General features: G+C 35.6%; 3 protein-coding genes across 3 annotated transcripts; all 3 read left to right on the top strand.

The window, feature by feature from the left end:
- The first annotated feature begins 594 nt into the window (after positions 1–594).
- Positions 595–1,733, top strand: LOC139899935 (uncharacterized). Its single transcript, XM_071882759.1, has 2 exons — positions 595–639; positions 750–1,733. Exons 1-2 carry the CDS (start codon positions 595–597, stop codon positions 1,731–1,733), a joined length of 1,029 nt encoding a protein of 342 aa, XP_071738860.1.
- Positions 1,734–4,299: 2,566 nt separating this feature from the next.
- Positions 4,300–7,997, top strand: LOC139896046 (histidine--tRNA ligase, chloroplastic/mitochondrial-like). Its single transcript, XM_071878628.1, has 11 exons — positions 4,300–4,759; positions 4,907–5,002; positions 5,103–5,191; positions 5,343–5,472; positions 5,634–5,726; positions 6,081–6,155; positions 6,349–6,466; positions 6,570–6,712; positions 6,830–6,958; positions 7,079–7,242; positions 7,696–7,997. Exons 1-11 carry the CDS (start codon positions 4,322–4,324, stop codon positions 7,832–7,834), a joined length of 1,614 nt encoding a protein of 537 aa, XP_071734729.1. The 5' UTR covers positions 4,300–4,321; the 3' UTR covers positions 7,835–7,997.
- A 3,968-nt stretch (positions 7,998–11,965) lies between these two features.
- Positions 11,966–14,560, top strand: LOC139899934 (uncharacterized). Its single transcript, XM_071882758.1, has 3 exons — positions 11,966–13,336; positions 13,425–13,674; positions 13,764–14,560. Exons 1-3 carry the CDS (start codon positions 12,941–12,943, stop codon positions 14,558–14,560), a joined length of 1,443 nt encoding a protein of 480 aa, XP_071738859.1. The 5' UTR covers positions 11,966–12,940.
- Positions 14,561–15,215: the final 655 nt, after the last annotated feature.

Raw genomic sequence — 15,215 nt, 5'->3', positions numbered from 1 at the left:
CAAGGAGATCCTTTATCTCCCTTCTTGTTTATCATCTGTATGGAGGGTCTTCACGGTGCCATACTGAATGCGATTGATTGCAATTTCTTCAAGGGCATATCGATAGAGGGAGCTTCTTCATTTGTGACTTTATCTCATTGTTTTTTTGCAGATGATGCTTTGTTTATAGGGGAATGGAACGACCGGAACGTTCAAAATCTAATACGCATCCTTCATTGCTTTTACCTTGTTTCCGGACTACAAATTAACGTAAACAAATCTAATTTATTTGGTATCGGTATCGAGGAATCTGAGGTTCAACGGCTTGCTAATGGCACTGGTTGTGGCTCGAAAATCCTCCCATTTTCGTACCTTGGCCTCCCAGTCGGAGCTAACATGAACCTTATTAACAACTGGAAACAAATCATCGAAAAAGTCTAGTCTCGACTTGCTTCTTGGAAGGTGCCTTTACTTTTGTTTGGAGGTCGGCTTACTTTAATTAAATCTGTTCTGGGCTCGCTTGGTACTTACTTCTTTTCGCTCTATAAGGCTCCTAAAAGCATCATTAAATCTATTGAAGCTCTTCGGCAAAGTTTCTGTGGGGTGGTGTTAAAGATGATCGGAAAATTCATTGGGTCAAGTGAGAAGTTGTGTGTAAAAGTAAACAAAAAGGTGGTCTCGGGGTTACAAATCTTGAATCTCTAAACTTGGCTTTACTTTATAAATGGAGATGGAGATATTTACATTGCACGGATTGGATTTGGGTCAAGGTTATAAAGGCTATTCATGGACCTCAGATAGATGGATTCTCTCCTCCGATTAAACCGTCGTCTGGGGGTGAGTGGGCTAGCATTAATCGGGTCATTATTGACTTGCATAATCGCTTTCCAGTTACCTCCTCTTTACTTTTGATTAAGGTTGGTAATGGTCTGGATACTTGTTTTTGGATGGATACATGGATTGGGAAAACTTCTTTGAGTGCTCGCTTCCCTCGAATGTTTGCTCTCGAATTGAACAAGACTTGTAAGATAGCAAATCGTCGCTCGATTAATGGGGTCTGGGATTGGCATTGGCGTAGAGATCCTAGACCGGGAATTGAATCTCAACAATTTAATGATATGCTCGATTGTTTAGCTATGGCTACCTTTTCTAACTCTCCGGACTCTTGGACGTGCCCCCTTTTTAAAGATGGCAGATTCTCTGTCAGCGGTTTTCGCAAGCTCATTATCGCGGATCAGATGGGGGAATGGCCGACTCATTGGTGTAACATTATACCTCCAAAAGTTAACTTCTTCCTTTGGAGGGCTCGGTTGGATCGATTACCAGATAAATGCAATTTACTAGATCGTGGGGTGGTTGCTTCTATCCTCCTTTGTTCATCTTGTAATATCCAGATCGAAGACTCTTCTCACATATTCTTTGATTGTGAAGTCGCGACGCAAGTTTGGTCCTTTGTTGCTCAATGGCTCGAGATCGATATACCTCGGTGGCAAAACTTTGACGCTTTCTGGCAATGGTGTATGGCCTCATCCAATGATTTCAAGAAGGTCATGGTGACGGAAGTGGTGTGCTACGCGGCTCTTTGGACAATTTGGCGCTATCGAAATGGAGTCATCTTTAATCCTAATAAGTTTCGGAAGTGCCATTTACTAGATTCGGTTGTTTTTTCTTCGTACGACTGGATTTCTTCTCGTTATAAGAAAGCTAGACTTAATTGGAATTTATGGTTATTATTTCCGTTAATGTCCTTGTAACTTTGTTCTCTAGCGTCTTGCTAGCTTTTTAATAATATTTGAGCCGTTCAAAAAAAAAAAAAAATTATCGTTATTGTTCCTTTTATCTACTGATGTCCAATTTGTTATGATTTTGAATTTTATTAATGTTCTTTTGACTACTCTTTAGACGGAATATTTTAAACTTGACCTTTGTTAAACTCGTAAGTTGGATAATTTAGTAAGCCACCCTAATTTCCGAATCCTGGCTCCGCCCCTGATTCCTACTGTTGTAGAAAACCCGATTACTCACAGATTAATCCATGATTACTCGTTATTAAGAACTGTCCGTTTCGAGTTTTCAAAATCCGTTCAATTAATCGTTTAATGTCGGTTAACGAGTCAAAATCGGATTTGTTATCAAACTCCGTCAATGTCAATCAACATTTTATAATGTATTTAAACTAAATTTAGAGTTTTTGGAAGAAAAAAAAATAACGATTTTAGACTATTATGTTAAAGTCTATGTTTGTGTTTATGAGTTTCTTCTATATTTATACATTATTATTTAAATGTATGAAAAGTCCAATTCGAATAATTCTCGAGTGATTCTCGAATTACCGATTAATCCACAAATAACAAATTTTGCAACCTTGGCTATCATCATTAAGACCACAGATAACGCGTTCGTACTTCACCCAACCCACTTTGATGTTTCGCCACAAATGCCCCACAAACGTCAGTAATGAGGCGTTTGTCAAAGAAACACGAAAAATTTCGAGTGCATTTGTAATTTTATATTTTAGTTATCTTTCATATATTTTTCATCACATTTTAACCAACCTCCAATTTTATATTATGCTCCATCGCCGACAAATGCTTTCTAACAATCTTACTCATTGCATTACAGCAATACTAAACACAAACATAACCAAAAAAATCTTCACATGAGCAGGGGTGGAACATTATAGAGACAGAAGGGGGTATCCGCCCCCCTCGATTTCGGGAAATTTTTTTTTTAAAGAAAAAATAAGATTTTTTTTAGTGTTTACCCCCCTTCAATTAGTTTCGCTCTCTCGAGTCGGGGTCAAGTTCCGCCACTGCACATAAGCGTCACCAATATTTTGTATTGGTGGTCTAATTATTATTACTCCATACTTAGTAATATTAATGGAGTATTACTGTAAATTTATATTTATCTAATCATCAATATTTTTAAATTTATATAATCACCAATATTTTTTTTTTTTTTTTTTTGATAACCTGAGTATCCAATATTTTTTTAAACTGACTAATCCCAAGACGACTACCCGCTTTGCGAGCAGCCCGAAGTCATTGCAGACGAACCTCCGTGGCCATAAGGGAGAATAACTTTGTGGGTGCAAGGAATCGAACCCTTGACTTCCACATTGGAAGGTAAGGGTCTCACCATGTCACCACCACCCTCATGGTTTTATAAAAGGGAGTTGATATTGAGGTTATCAACTACTTTTAAGGTTGTAACATATGATTTATGAGCTGTAACATGATAACTTGGATGATGTAATATTAGTTGTATTAATAATTATTAATCGATAATTATTTTTATTTAAATTAAAATATAGAAAAATTACTTAAATACATACTCCCTCCGTCTCATTACAAGTGTCCACTTACTTTTTGCACACATTTTTAGAAAATCCCACTAACTTCATTCTCCACCAATCAGAATTCTTCTCTCTCCAGAATAACCTCTTCTCATTGGTTGAAACACAAAGTGGACACTTGATATAGGACATCTCAAAATAGAAATGTGGACACTTGTGGCGGGACGGAGGAGGTAGTAACTCTTATTCTCTCTCTAAAATACATGGAGCTTTGAATGTTATACTTTATTTATATTTTAAGTACAAGCTTATAATGCATGGTACAAGCTAATAAAGTATAAAAATAATTCACAATTCATTTTTACGAAGATGTTAAGTTAACTTTTGAGTTTGACTTTGAAAAGTGTTTTCAAACAAAAAAAATATATGAGATATATACATAGTATTTTGAGAATTGTAAATTATAACTATGAAAACACCATGTATAATAGAAAAAATATATTTAATAAGTGTTATGTTAAATTACTATCAAAGCAATATAGACTATATAGTTTTATGTGCAAAACCAATTTTTAACGTAATTATAGTTCTAAGTTTTACGGCTCTATTGAGTCGATATCAATCGTCGATTTATTGGCGACTTGACTGATTTTTAGAGCCTAAATTAAATTCCAGTCAGGATTTAAAACCCATGAAAATTTGATTCTACCATTTTCATGGCGTCTATTATTATTTTTATTTTAGTTTTTTTTTATTTTAAAAAAAACTTTTTCTTACTTAAAGGCCGGAGGTTATCTCGAAATCAATCTCTTTATCCGTCGAATAAAGAGAGAGATGACTTTCTCTACTCATGAGAGTGTTACACTCTGGATGGAGAAATAACTTGTCTTTATTCTATAATAGAGGAAAAATTGTCTATATATCACCTGCACATACCTCATGTGTTATTAGATTTTGCGGGTTGTTGTGTATAATTCTAAGTTATTAAATAATCAGATTTCTAAAATAAACCTGTATTTTCACGAGCCAAATTGCAAATAGTGGATGAAACAAATACGGAGTAGTCAAAGGGTTTTGTCTCCTTTGTGCTGCCGTAGCGCAATGGCTGCCGTTGCAACCTCACCTCTCCTTATCCTCCACCCCCGTCGTCTCACTCTCTTCGCCACCACTCTCCGCCCATTCTCCGCCTTCCACCACCACCCATTTACATTCCACACTCTCACTCAAACTCGCCTTCCTGTTATTTTCGCCAGTACCAGTAAGCACCACTCGTTTTCGACCTCCCCGTTAACCACCCACCAGAATTACATTTCCAATGCCACTGAACCGCCTCACGCCGGCCGATCCGGTTCAGTTTCTTCACCGCCGGTCGATTACGCAGAACCGCAACAAAAAATAGACGTGAATCCCCCTAAAGGCACCCGAGATTTCCCTCCTGAAGAAATGCGTCTCCGCAATTGGCTCTTCAATAACTTCAAAGAGGTTTTTATTTATTTATTTATTTAATCAATTCACACACTCATGTTCATGTAGCACTAATTAGGTTATGTTATTTAATCAATTTGATTGGGAAATTGTTTCTATAGTGTTGTTAGGGTTTGCGTAATCGAATATTCTGTTGAATGTTAGGTTTCACATTTGTTTGGATTTGAAGAGGTTGATTATCCTGTGCTAGAAACCGAAGCTCTTTATATAAGAAAAGCAGGGGAGGAAATAAGAGACCAGGTTTAGTATTTTTTTAATTCATTCTTGTTGCATATATATGACTCGAGTATGCTGACGTGTTAGTAGCAGTTTCATATTTGCAATGTGAAATGCAATGCAGCTTTATTGTTTTGAGGATAGAGGAAATCGAAGAGTTGCGTTGAGGCCAGAGCTTACACCTTCTTTAGCTAGACTTGTCATACAGAAAGGGTACTTCTTATATATGGTTGATAAATTTCTACTGTTTCATGGTGAAATGAAACGGGTCATGTGTATAGTTATTTATTTACTTCAGTATTTTGTGATTTGTGTATTCAGGTACGGATGTCAGAATTTGATCTCCGTGTTTTTTTATGTTCAGAAAATCTGTACCTTTGCCGATAAAATGGTTTGCTGTGGGACAATGCTGGCGGTACGAGCGAATGACTAGGGGACGGCGTCGTGAACATTATCAATGGAACATGGATATAATTGGTGTGCCTGATGTATCAGTATGTTCTTGTTACTTCATTTAGTATTAGTATGTTTATCTTTGTAGTGTTTTCGCAAAATTGACCCATAAGGTGCCTAGTTGGTTGTCTCGTGTACTGATGTTAGATTATAGAAACATATTCATATTAAATAAGCTCAAGTATTTATTGTATTATGATAGGGTGAGGCCGAACTCATCTCGTCTATTGTTACATTTTTCAAGCGAATTGGGATTACTGCAAAAGATGTCGGGTTCAAGATATCTAGCAGAAAGGTGTGGATTACTCATCATTATCGTTTTATAGTACTTGAGATTGTTTCTTACTTCGTTGCATTCCGTATATTACTCCATGCGGAGCTGTGCAAAATTTCATTGTAGTATTGCAAGCGAAATTGTATACCTTTTATTTAAGTCATAAACCTACATGTATGGTTCTGATATCTATATTGTAATTGTAACCTGAATAGGGAAAACATCCTCCGTTTATCCATCTCATAATTTTTGCCTGAAATTAGTAAGGGCAGGGCATTGATTTTGTGCTAATGCATATTAGTTGGTATGTGTTAAGCTGTTCCATATAGGCTCTAAATTTGTAATTATTAAGTTGCTCTCTATCTCTCAGCACAGGTTCTACAGGAAGTGCTGAGCTTGTATTCCGTACCAGAAACTTCTTTCGCCAAAGCTTGCATCATTATAGATAAGGTTAGTGGTTCGTATATGTCAAAATCTAAATTCGACATTTGCTTCTGGTGCCCATGTAGTATTGTCCAACTGCATATGAATACTTCTGGTTCAACCTTGTCATCATTTCTTGTGTGCATATTAGCTATAATCTACATTGTACATTACACTTTTGTATGTTAAACGATGTATTATGTACTCTGTTGGTAAAAAGATGGGGAAGATACCTATGGAAGAGATCAAGAAAGACTTGGAGTTGGTTGACTTATCAACTGAGGCTATTGAGGATTTACTGCAAGTTCTTTCCATGAAGTCTTTGACGGAGTTGGAAGGTATAATTTACTGTTTTAAAATTTAAATAAAAAATACATATTCATGGGCTATATGATAGTTCTATGTTGAGTTGGATAAAAGACCATTGTTTGTTTCCCGCAGAAAAACTTGGAGGTGAAGGGGAAGCGGTGAGCGAACTAAGACAACTGTTTACACTTGCTGAGAAATATGGTTATTCAGAATGGATTCAGTTTGATGCTTCTGTTGTTCGAGGCCTAGCTTATTATACTGGAATTGTATTTGAGGTCAGATTGATAATTTTGTGTGTTCATAAAGATAAATACCATGAGAATATTTGAAGTAAATTGTCTTCATGAATCGTTACTTTAATCACTGTTTATGCGATATTTATATTTGTTCAGGGTTTTGATAGAGAAGGTAAGTTGCGTGCCATTTGTGGTGGTGGGCGTTATGATCGTTTGCTTTCTACTTTTGGTGGTGATGATTTACCTGCATGTGGCTTTGGCTTTGGTGATGCAGTCATTATTGAAGTGAGTTGGAAAACTCTGAATATATGCATACAACCTTATTTCATGTATTTGTTTTTATAGTCTTATGACAAAAATAACATTAACAACTTATTGGTTTATGTGATTGTGGATAACTAACAGCTGTTGAAGGAGAGACAACTCTTACCGGAACTTCCTCTTGAAATTGAAAACATTGTTTGCTCGCTCGATCCCGATCTTCAAGGCGCAGCTGCCGCAGTTGCTAATGCACTTAGAGAGAAGGGTCAGTGTGTTGATCTGGTTTTGGAAAACAAACCACTTAAATGGTAAGCAGTTTTAATATGTCATTGTATATCTGCTTCTGTTCATTGTTGCCTTATATTAGATACGTTGGTTTCTAGAGGTGTCAAAATGGACGGGTTTGTCAGGTTGGCTAAACGAGTCAAATCAGGGGTGAGTCAAAATTTCATTCTTGGTACAGGTTGGGTCTGGTTAACCTGGAAAACCTTTTATTAAATTTAATTCTAGTAAATTTTCGGTGTGTCAAATAGTTTTACAGAAGTTATGTTATTTCATTATTCTGATTTTTGAGCTTGTTTGCGTTATAAATATATTTTGGGTGATTATCAACGTCTTCGAGTCATTTGATTTTAAGCATTTTTTTATACTCTAACTATGTTGTCCGTTTGCGATCATAGAGAAGAAACATAGCCCAAATCGATCGATTAATTAGTGAATGGTAAGTGTGTATAACCACTCTTGATATATGTCTGTCTCAGGGTGTTCAAGCGAGCAGCGCGAATAAATGCACGGAGATTGATACTTGTAGGAAGCTCCGAGTGGCAGAGAGGTATGGTGAGGGTCAAGATCCTATCAACCGGGGAACAATACGAAGTTAACATTGATGAATTAGAGTGACATGAAACTAATTTTTTTGCTTGTTAGTACATATGAGAGAATATTTTTATGATTATATATCCACTGAAAACAAGTGGTGTCATAAATTGGATTGCTTAGAATTTTCTAATGTATCAATTGATTATTTTAGCTATAATATTTGGCTTGTCAATTTATTATTTACTGACTAAACAACTTCTTCACCAACTGTTATGTCTGATAAACTGTGTCTTAAATTGAGTAATCCTTGGTGTAATGGGGTTATTAATTCCACTATCATTATTTGTATTGAGCTACTCCCTTGAGAGATTTTTTGAGTAATCTTTGATTGATCAAATAGATTTATATACCTTCTTTTACCATTTTTAAAAAGGTTATGTCAAACTTCTCACATTTTTACCCTGGCATGACTCATGATAGTGGTTGAGTTACTATTATCTTCACGTGTATACAAGGTAACTAAACTCCTTTAGACCAATTGTAATGATGATAGGTTTTTTTGTTGTGTTGATGAGTAAAGTGAGGTAGTTGACGGTGATGTGAGAGGTGTTGGTAAAATAAAGGGTAATAATATATCAACCATTAAAATTACTTCATCCACTACAAATATGCATTATTTAGTTGTACAGTACAATTTATTAATGTATAGTTTGTGGTGGATGAACTAATTTGGATGGTGGAAAAATTAACTTTCTAAAATAAAGAGAGGTGATCCGTACACCACATTTATTTTGCCATACACTACTAAATAAATTTTTTGGACATTTTTACCCTTCCTTTTGTTCTCCACCAACTCCCCTTAACTTCTCAAAGGAAGGGTAAAACTGTCTAAATAATTGTTTTGGTGGTGTATGGCAAAAACAAGTTGGTGTACGGATCAACTCCCTAAAATAAAGGGTAGTATAGAAGTTTTTAATAAAAAAAGAGATAAAAAATATTTAAAAGATATTAATTAATGTAATATTAAAACATTGTTAAATGCATACAATTGCCACCAACACGCTATGAAGGTTCATGTGCTACCATCCCACATTTGCCACCACCAAGCCGCGCTACCGTGCGTTGGTCAATTTTTGCTCTAAAACGCCATGTTACAAGTAGTTTTAACTAGTTCGGATCCGGCCCGCGCGATGCGGCGGGGACTTTCGGCCTACGTATTTATATTTAACGTAGTTTTATGTATTTACAGAAGGGAAAACGGTTCATGTGTTAAGCGCCGTTGGTGGTGTTGTCGTCTTTACTGTTTTTTAAAATCTGTCCGGTTCGAACGTAGTTAGTTTCGTTTTGTTGATAAAATTATTTCGAGTCTGACGGTGCTGGCGAAAAAATATAACTCGCTGCGAGCAGGAAGATACCGGCTGTCGTTGTTTTTAGCGTTTTTTAAAAAATGTCCGTTTCAAACGTACTTTTTATCGTTTTGTTCGTAAAATTATTTCGAGTATGACGCTCATGTCGAAAAAATTTAACTCGCGGTGAGCGGAAAGATACGGGTTGTCGTTGTGTTTAGCGTTTTTTGAGAAGTGTCCGTTTCGCGTATAGTTAGTCCCGTTGGGTTCGTGAGTTTTTTTGGAGTTGAACGGTGATCTCGGAAAAATTTAACTCGCACCGAGCGAGAAGATAGAGTCCGTTATAAATTTGGGTGGAATTATTTTCTTTTATTTTAATATAATTATATATTTACACTTTTTATTCCTGAGAAAGTGTAAACTTTAGGGGCTGTTGTGTAAATATAACGGAAGTTGAGGGACCGTGTGTAATGTAAACGCAAACTCAAAATTACAATCGTTTTTAACTAAAACTACACAAATTTCCACCTCTTATATACTATAAGGGAAACTACAATCGGTTTTAACTAAAACTACACAAATTTCCACCTCTTTTAGTATATAAGGGTTAATTAATTAATAATTAATAATAATAATTTGGATAGTTGATAGTTGAATAATTGTTACTTGTTAGTTGGTATTTGTTTTGAACTTTTAACTAAAATTGAAAAATTTAACTATATTCTTTAAAAATTATACGGAGTACTTAGTAAAGATAGAATACAGTAATTATCCCTCCAATCTAACATGCGTTCGTAATTGTGTCATTTTATTATTGTCATGTTGTCGGTCAATCTAAGTTATATTATTTATCTACTAATCTTAACATGTGTGGTTTCACTACCAAATCCGGTGACTTTCATGTTTCGATGCTATCAATATCAAAATATTTTTTATATACAATTTTTTATTTATAAATTCACATCATGCTTTATTTACTAATTTGTTGGTATTAAATGAAGATATATTCATATTCATATTTGCTTTTGTTTTTTTATATTTCATTTTTACAAATTATGTTCTATAAACAATTTATATTTTTTATTAATAAACATTTAATTGTTTTTGTGAGTAGATAACATTTAACAAGTTAGAGTTAATGTAGAATAATGAAACCCGAACTGGTTTGGACCATAACATAACAACTTATTCCACTGTTGCAAAACACCCCGTCTCGAGCCGTTGCGACGCTCGTTGCGATAGTTTGGTGACTAGCCCGTCCCGTCTCGAAGAAAACCGTCTATTGTGACAGTCAACGTTCAAAATTTGGGTCAAAGTTGAAAAAAATCATGTCAAAGTCTCTCAAAATTCGGAAAAGCCAGAAAGTCGGTAAAATCGGTCAAATTTGTCGTATTTTAGTTTGAATTTTCTGTATATTAACGGTGATAGCGATTATGGGTACAAATTAGTCAATTAAAATTTTGGCTTTAAAATATGTACACATATACATTTATATACTTATATATAAAACTCAACTTTGGTCAACGTCCGTCTCAACCCCGTCTCGAACGTCTCGACCTTTTTAGAACCCGTCCGTCTCGACCCCGTCTCACGTACTTTGCAACCTTGATTTATTCTAATAGTTACCTAATACATTAGCGATAAATATATGTTCCCATATAATTTATTACTTGTCATGCAAGCTATTTGTCTTGTTACGCAAGTTTATGAGTTTGAATTATAGTAGGAGTCTAGTTTCCTAATTGACAAAATTTCATTCCTCGTCCCTGAACTTAACATCGACTTTGACTCCCGGTCCTTTTTCTTTTTTTTGTGCAATCCGAGTCCCCAAACTATGAAAAGGGTACAGCCCTCGTCCCCCCGTCTACTTTCTGTCAAAACCTACCGTTACCCCTTATCACGTGCATGTCATGTGAGGGCATTTTTGTCATTGTATTTTCTTCTTCTATCATAAAAACCCCCAAAACTTCACCTCACTCTTTATTCCTCGTCCCCAAATTAGGTCAAGTTCTTCTTTAACGATCCTGAGGCTCGTATTCGATGGATTACACAATTCGACCTATAGATCCTGATTATGATCTTGGATTTATTTACGGTGAGTATCTGTGTATCTTAATTGCATTTTTTGTTCTGTAATTTCACACTCGATATCATTTTAAACCCTAATTTTTTACATTTTATTTTGTGTTTTATTCGTAACAGGGTGTGATGATTTACTGTTTACACTAAAGATTCATCATGGTGGAGAGTTTACTGATGCTCCAGGAAGGGAATATGTGAATGGGAAAGTAAGTTACATTGATTTTATTGACATGGATATGTTTTCAATACATGAGCTTGACCATCTCATTCAGGACTTGGGATATGATGGTTTCAAGGTGATAGTATATCACTTTCTTAGGCCTGGTAGTGACCTTGATTTTGGTTTAGAACCATTAGGTTCAGATGATGATGTTAGAAATATGCTTAAATATGTCAAAGAAAGTAGGAAGAAGAATAGGGTTGTGGAAATGTCTGTTTACACAGAACATGAACTCAACCCAAAGGTGATTGTGCCTGAGTTTGTTAGTCCAGCTGGTAGAAGTAAATTTGTGCTAAAGGAGATAGTTGAGGAAGAGGAAATAACAGTTAAGAAAAAACCAAAAGGTAAAAAAGGCAAAGTTGCTAAGAAGCTAGTTGTAGAAGGAGCTGAAGTAACAGTTAGTGAAGTTCCATTGGTCCCTGCATGTGAAGTTCCAGTAGTAATGGATGAAGCTAATAATGTTGAAGATGATGAACCATTGGTGCTATCTAGTGAAGTTCCAGTAGTTAGTGAAGTTCCATTGGACCCTGCATGTGAAGTTTCAGTAATTAGGGATGAAGCTAATAATGTTGAAGATGATGAACCAGTGGTCCTTTCTAGTGAAGCTCCAGTAGTTAGTGAAGAAGGTGTTGAAGATGATCAGCCTGAGGCATTAATTGAAAGTGATAATGATGATGATGAAGATGATGCTGAGTTTATTGTAGATGAAGAGAATGATATATTTGATGAGTTTGTTGACATGAGAGAATTTGTAAACAATATTGATATTGATGTTGAATACATGGGAAATTCAACCAAACAACCTACTGAAGCACAAAAGGATGACTATGTTGATAATGAAGTTTTTGGTATTGATCAATTTGATAGTGATATTGGTGATGAGGATGACCCTGGTTTTATGAGGAAAAAAAAATTAAACAATTGAAGGCACAAGAGCAGGAAAGACCAATTGGAGTTGGTACTATTAGGTTCATTCATGGTCAAGAGTTTGGAACTAAGGCAGAGGTTACAGAAGCAATAAATTTGCATGCAGTTGAGAGTAGAAGGAATCTGGTAATAGTGAAAAATGACAAGATTAGAGTGAGGGCAAGGTGTGAGGGTGTTGTTTGGAAAGAGTCTGGTCAAACTTCAAAAGATGCGAAGGTAGGTGAGACTAGTGGGACCAAATTAAAGGTGGGAAATAAAGGGAAAAAGACAAATACACCCACTACACCCAATAAAGATAAGAATAAAAAATCACATCATAGGGCAAAGCACATTGAATGTGACTGGGTTTTACATGTGTCCAAGGAACCTAATGCAGATACATGGGTGGTTAAAACATACAGAGATCGGCATGATTGTTTTGAATCAAGAATCATTAGGCAATGTACATCAAAATTACTTTCTAAACAGTTGGTTGATCATTTACAAACAAACCCAGAAATCCCAGTGAAAGCAGTGAAAGCCCAATTAGAGAAGGATTTGGAGGTCAAAATACATCCACATAAAGCTTTTAGGGCACTTCAAAAAGCCAGACAATTGATAAAGGGAAGCTACATGGATCAATATGGAGAACTAAGAGATTATATACTTGAACTGAGAAGGTCTAACCCTGGTAGCACTGTTAAGCTTGAGGTAGAAGATTGTGATACACCATCATCAATGACAAGAGTGTTCAAAAGGATTTACATATGTTTGGGTCCATTGAAAAGAGGTTTTAATGCTATTGGAAGAGATCTTCTTGGTTTGGATGGAGCTTTTATGAAAGAACCAGCTAGTGGTTTTATGTTAACAGCTGTTGGTCTTGACTCCAATAATGGAATATACCCTCTTGCTTATGCAATTGTGGAATCAGAATGCTACAGTTCATGGTTGTGGTTTCTTGAATTATTGGCTAGAGACTTGGATTTGACTGAGATGTCCAATTTCACTTTCATAAGTGATAGGCAGAAGGTACCATTAATACCATGTCTAATTTATGTCATATATTACTTAGTTTTTAATGTCTAATTTATATACTATGGTTATACTGTGGTTACAGGGACTAATAGCTGCTGTTGGTAAAGTTTTTCCTGTGGCTGAACATAGATTCTGTTTGAGGCACATTCAACAGAATATGAAGAAGTATTGGAGTGGGGTTGCATATAAGAATCATTTGTGGGCTTGTGCAAGTGCCACCACTGTACCTCAGTTTGAAAGGAGAATGGCTGAGTTTAAAGATTTTAGTGAACCTGCACATCTGTATCTTTCTAAAATACAACCTGCACAATGGGCAAGAAGTCATTTTACAGGTAAAATTGGTCTTTATTTCCTTTAAATTCATAGTTTGGTACCATTTACAGTTGCATTTTATTAAAGTTTTAAATATACTGTCCCATAGGGCGTGCACATTCAGACATATTGTTAAACAATCATTGTGAAGTGCTAAATAGATGGCTATGTGAGGCTAGAGACAAGCCAATCATTACTGCTTTGGAGTATATCAGAACATATTTGATGAAAAGAATTGCTAATGTTAGAACAACAATCTCAAAGTCTAAAGGGCCACTTACACCAGCTGCCACTAAGATGTTTGACAACATAAAGAAAGAAGCAATGAAATGTGATGTTATTTGGAATGGGGATGATAAGTATCAGGTGAATGGTCATCATCATGACCAATGTGTGGTTGACATGACTTTGAGAACTTGCAGCTGTAGAAAATGGGAGCTTACAGGCATGCCTTGTAAGCATGCAGTAGCTGCAATGTTGAACATGTCTGTTTATAGTCAAGATGTTGTTTTAGAGTCAAATGTTCATCCTGTTTATTGGTTATCTACTTGGGAACAAACTTATTCACATACCATTAACCCTGTGAAAGGCAAATCTGAGTGGGTCAAGTCTCCAGTACCAACAACTTTGGTATGTCCAAAAAAAATTCCAACTGCAGGTCGTCCTAAGAAGAACAGGAGGAAATCACTTGAAGAAAAAGATGACATGGTTAATAAAGGAAAGCTGTCAAAGAAGGGTACAAGTATTAAATGTTCAAGGTGTGGAATATATGGTCATAATGTAAGGGGTTGCCCAACTAGAGGTGAAGGGTTGAAAAGAAAGCAAGCAAGTGGTAAAGGTGCCAACAAGCAATCAAGTGGTAAAGGTAGCAAGAAGAAAGCAAAAACTGGAAATGGTGGTCCTTGAATGTGATTCTGTTTATTGTCTTTTGGTTTGTGTTACTTGTCTTTAGAACAATGTTATTTGGTATTTGGTGTTAATGTAATGAACAATCTAGTGTATTGTCTTTTGGTAATTTGGTACTTTTGTAACGAACAATGAATTGCTTTAATTAGTACTTGTCTTTTGGTAAATTGGTACTTGTTATGTGGTACTTGTCATTAGCTAAATTAGATGTTATTTCTCTTGCTAATTGATGTTATTTTGCAAACACAATGAGGGAATCAAAACATTGATTTTTATTGATGTTAAAACACAACATTGGCACATACAGTACTTCAGCATACATTACCAACATTTTACAATCCCAAACAACACCATTGACAACTTAAAATACAATAAAGTACAATATAATTCCAACCCAATGAAGAAAAATAATCCACTTTAGTCTTCTTGTTTTTTGCTTTTCCAATTGAAGCAAATCTTGTTGTGGCTCATCCCCGATAGCGTCAGCCCTAGTAGGTGGATCAATCCAACAAAAGAAACCACAATCTGAAAACTGCAAATATAACAGATTACAAAGCATTTAATCAAACCTCATTTCTGGATTCGACATCAAAATCAGAACTAAAATTAAAATAAAATTAGTCAAAAAGAAGAACCTGATTTCGACATCTGAAGA

Source organism: Rutidosis leptorrhynchoides, chromosome 3, assembly GCF_046630445.1.
Source record: "Rutidosis leptorrhynchoides isolate AG116_Rl617_1_P2 chromosome 3, CSIRO_AGI_Rlap_v1, whole genome shotgun sequence".
In the NCBI taxonomy this organism is placed as follows: domain Eukaryota; kingdom Viridiplantae; phylum Streptophyta; class Magnoliopsida; order Asterales; family Asteraceae; genus Rutidosis; species Rutidosis leptorrhynchoides.
Note: the sequence above shows the minus strand (reverse complement) of the source record. Positions and strands in the feature narration are given on the sequence as shown.

Bases quoted from the DNA above. Each gene is read 5' to 3' on its own strand.
- LOC139899934 (XM_071882758.1), top strand. From the start codon at position 12,941: ATGGATCAATATGGAGAACTAAGAGATTATATACTTGAACTGAGAAGG. The intron at 13,337-13,424 runs GTACCATTAATA...CTGTGGTTACAG, and splicing joins TCATAAGTGATAGGCAGAAG to GGACTAATAGCTGCTGTTGG. The intron at 13,675-13,763 runs GTAAAATTGGTC...ACTGTCCCATAG, and splicing joins GGCAAGAAGTCATTTTACAG to GGCGTGCACATTCAGACATA.
- LOC139899935 (XM_071882759.1), top strand. From the start codon at position 595: ATGATCGGAAAATTCATTGGGTCAAGTGAGAAGTTGTGTGTAAAA. The intron at 640-749 runs GTAAACAAAAAG...ATTTGGGTCAAG, and splicing joins GTGAGAAGTTGTGTGTAAAA to GTTATAAAGGCTATTCATGG.
- LOC139896046 (XM_071878628.1), top strand. From the start codon at position 4,322: ATGAAACAAATACGGAGTAGTCAAAGGGTTTTGTCTCCTTTGTGCTGC. The intron at 5,192-5,342 runs GTACTTCTTATA...TTTTATGTTCAG, and splicing joins AGACTTGTCATACAGAAAGG to AAAATCTGTACCTTTGCCGA. The intron at 6,713-6,829 runs GTCAGATTGATA...ATATTTGTTCAG, and splicing joins ATACTGGAATTGTATTTGAG to GGTTTTGATAGAGAAGGTAA.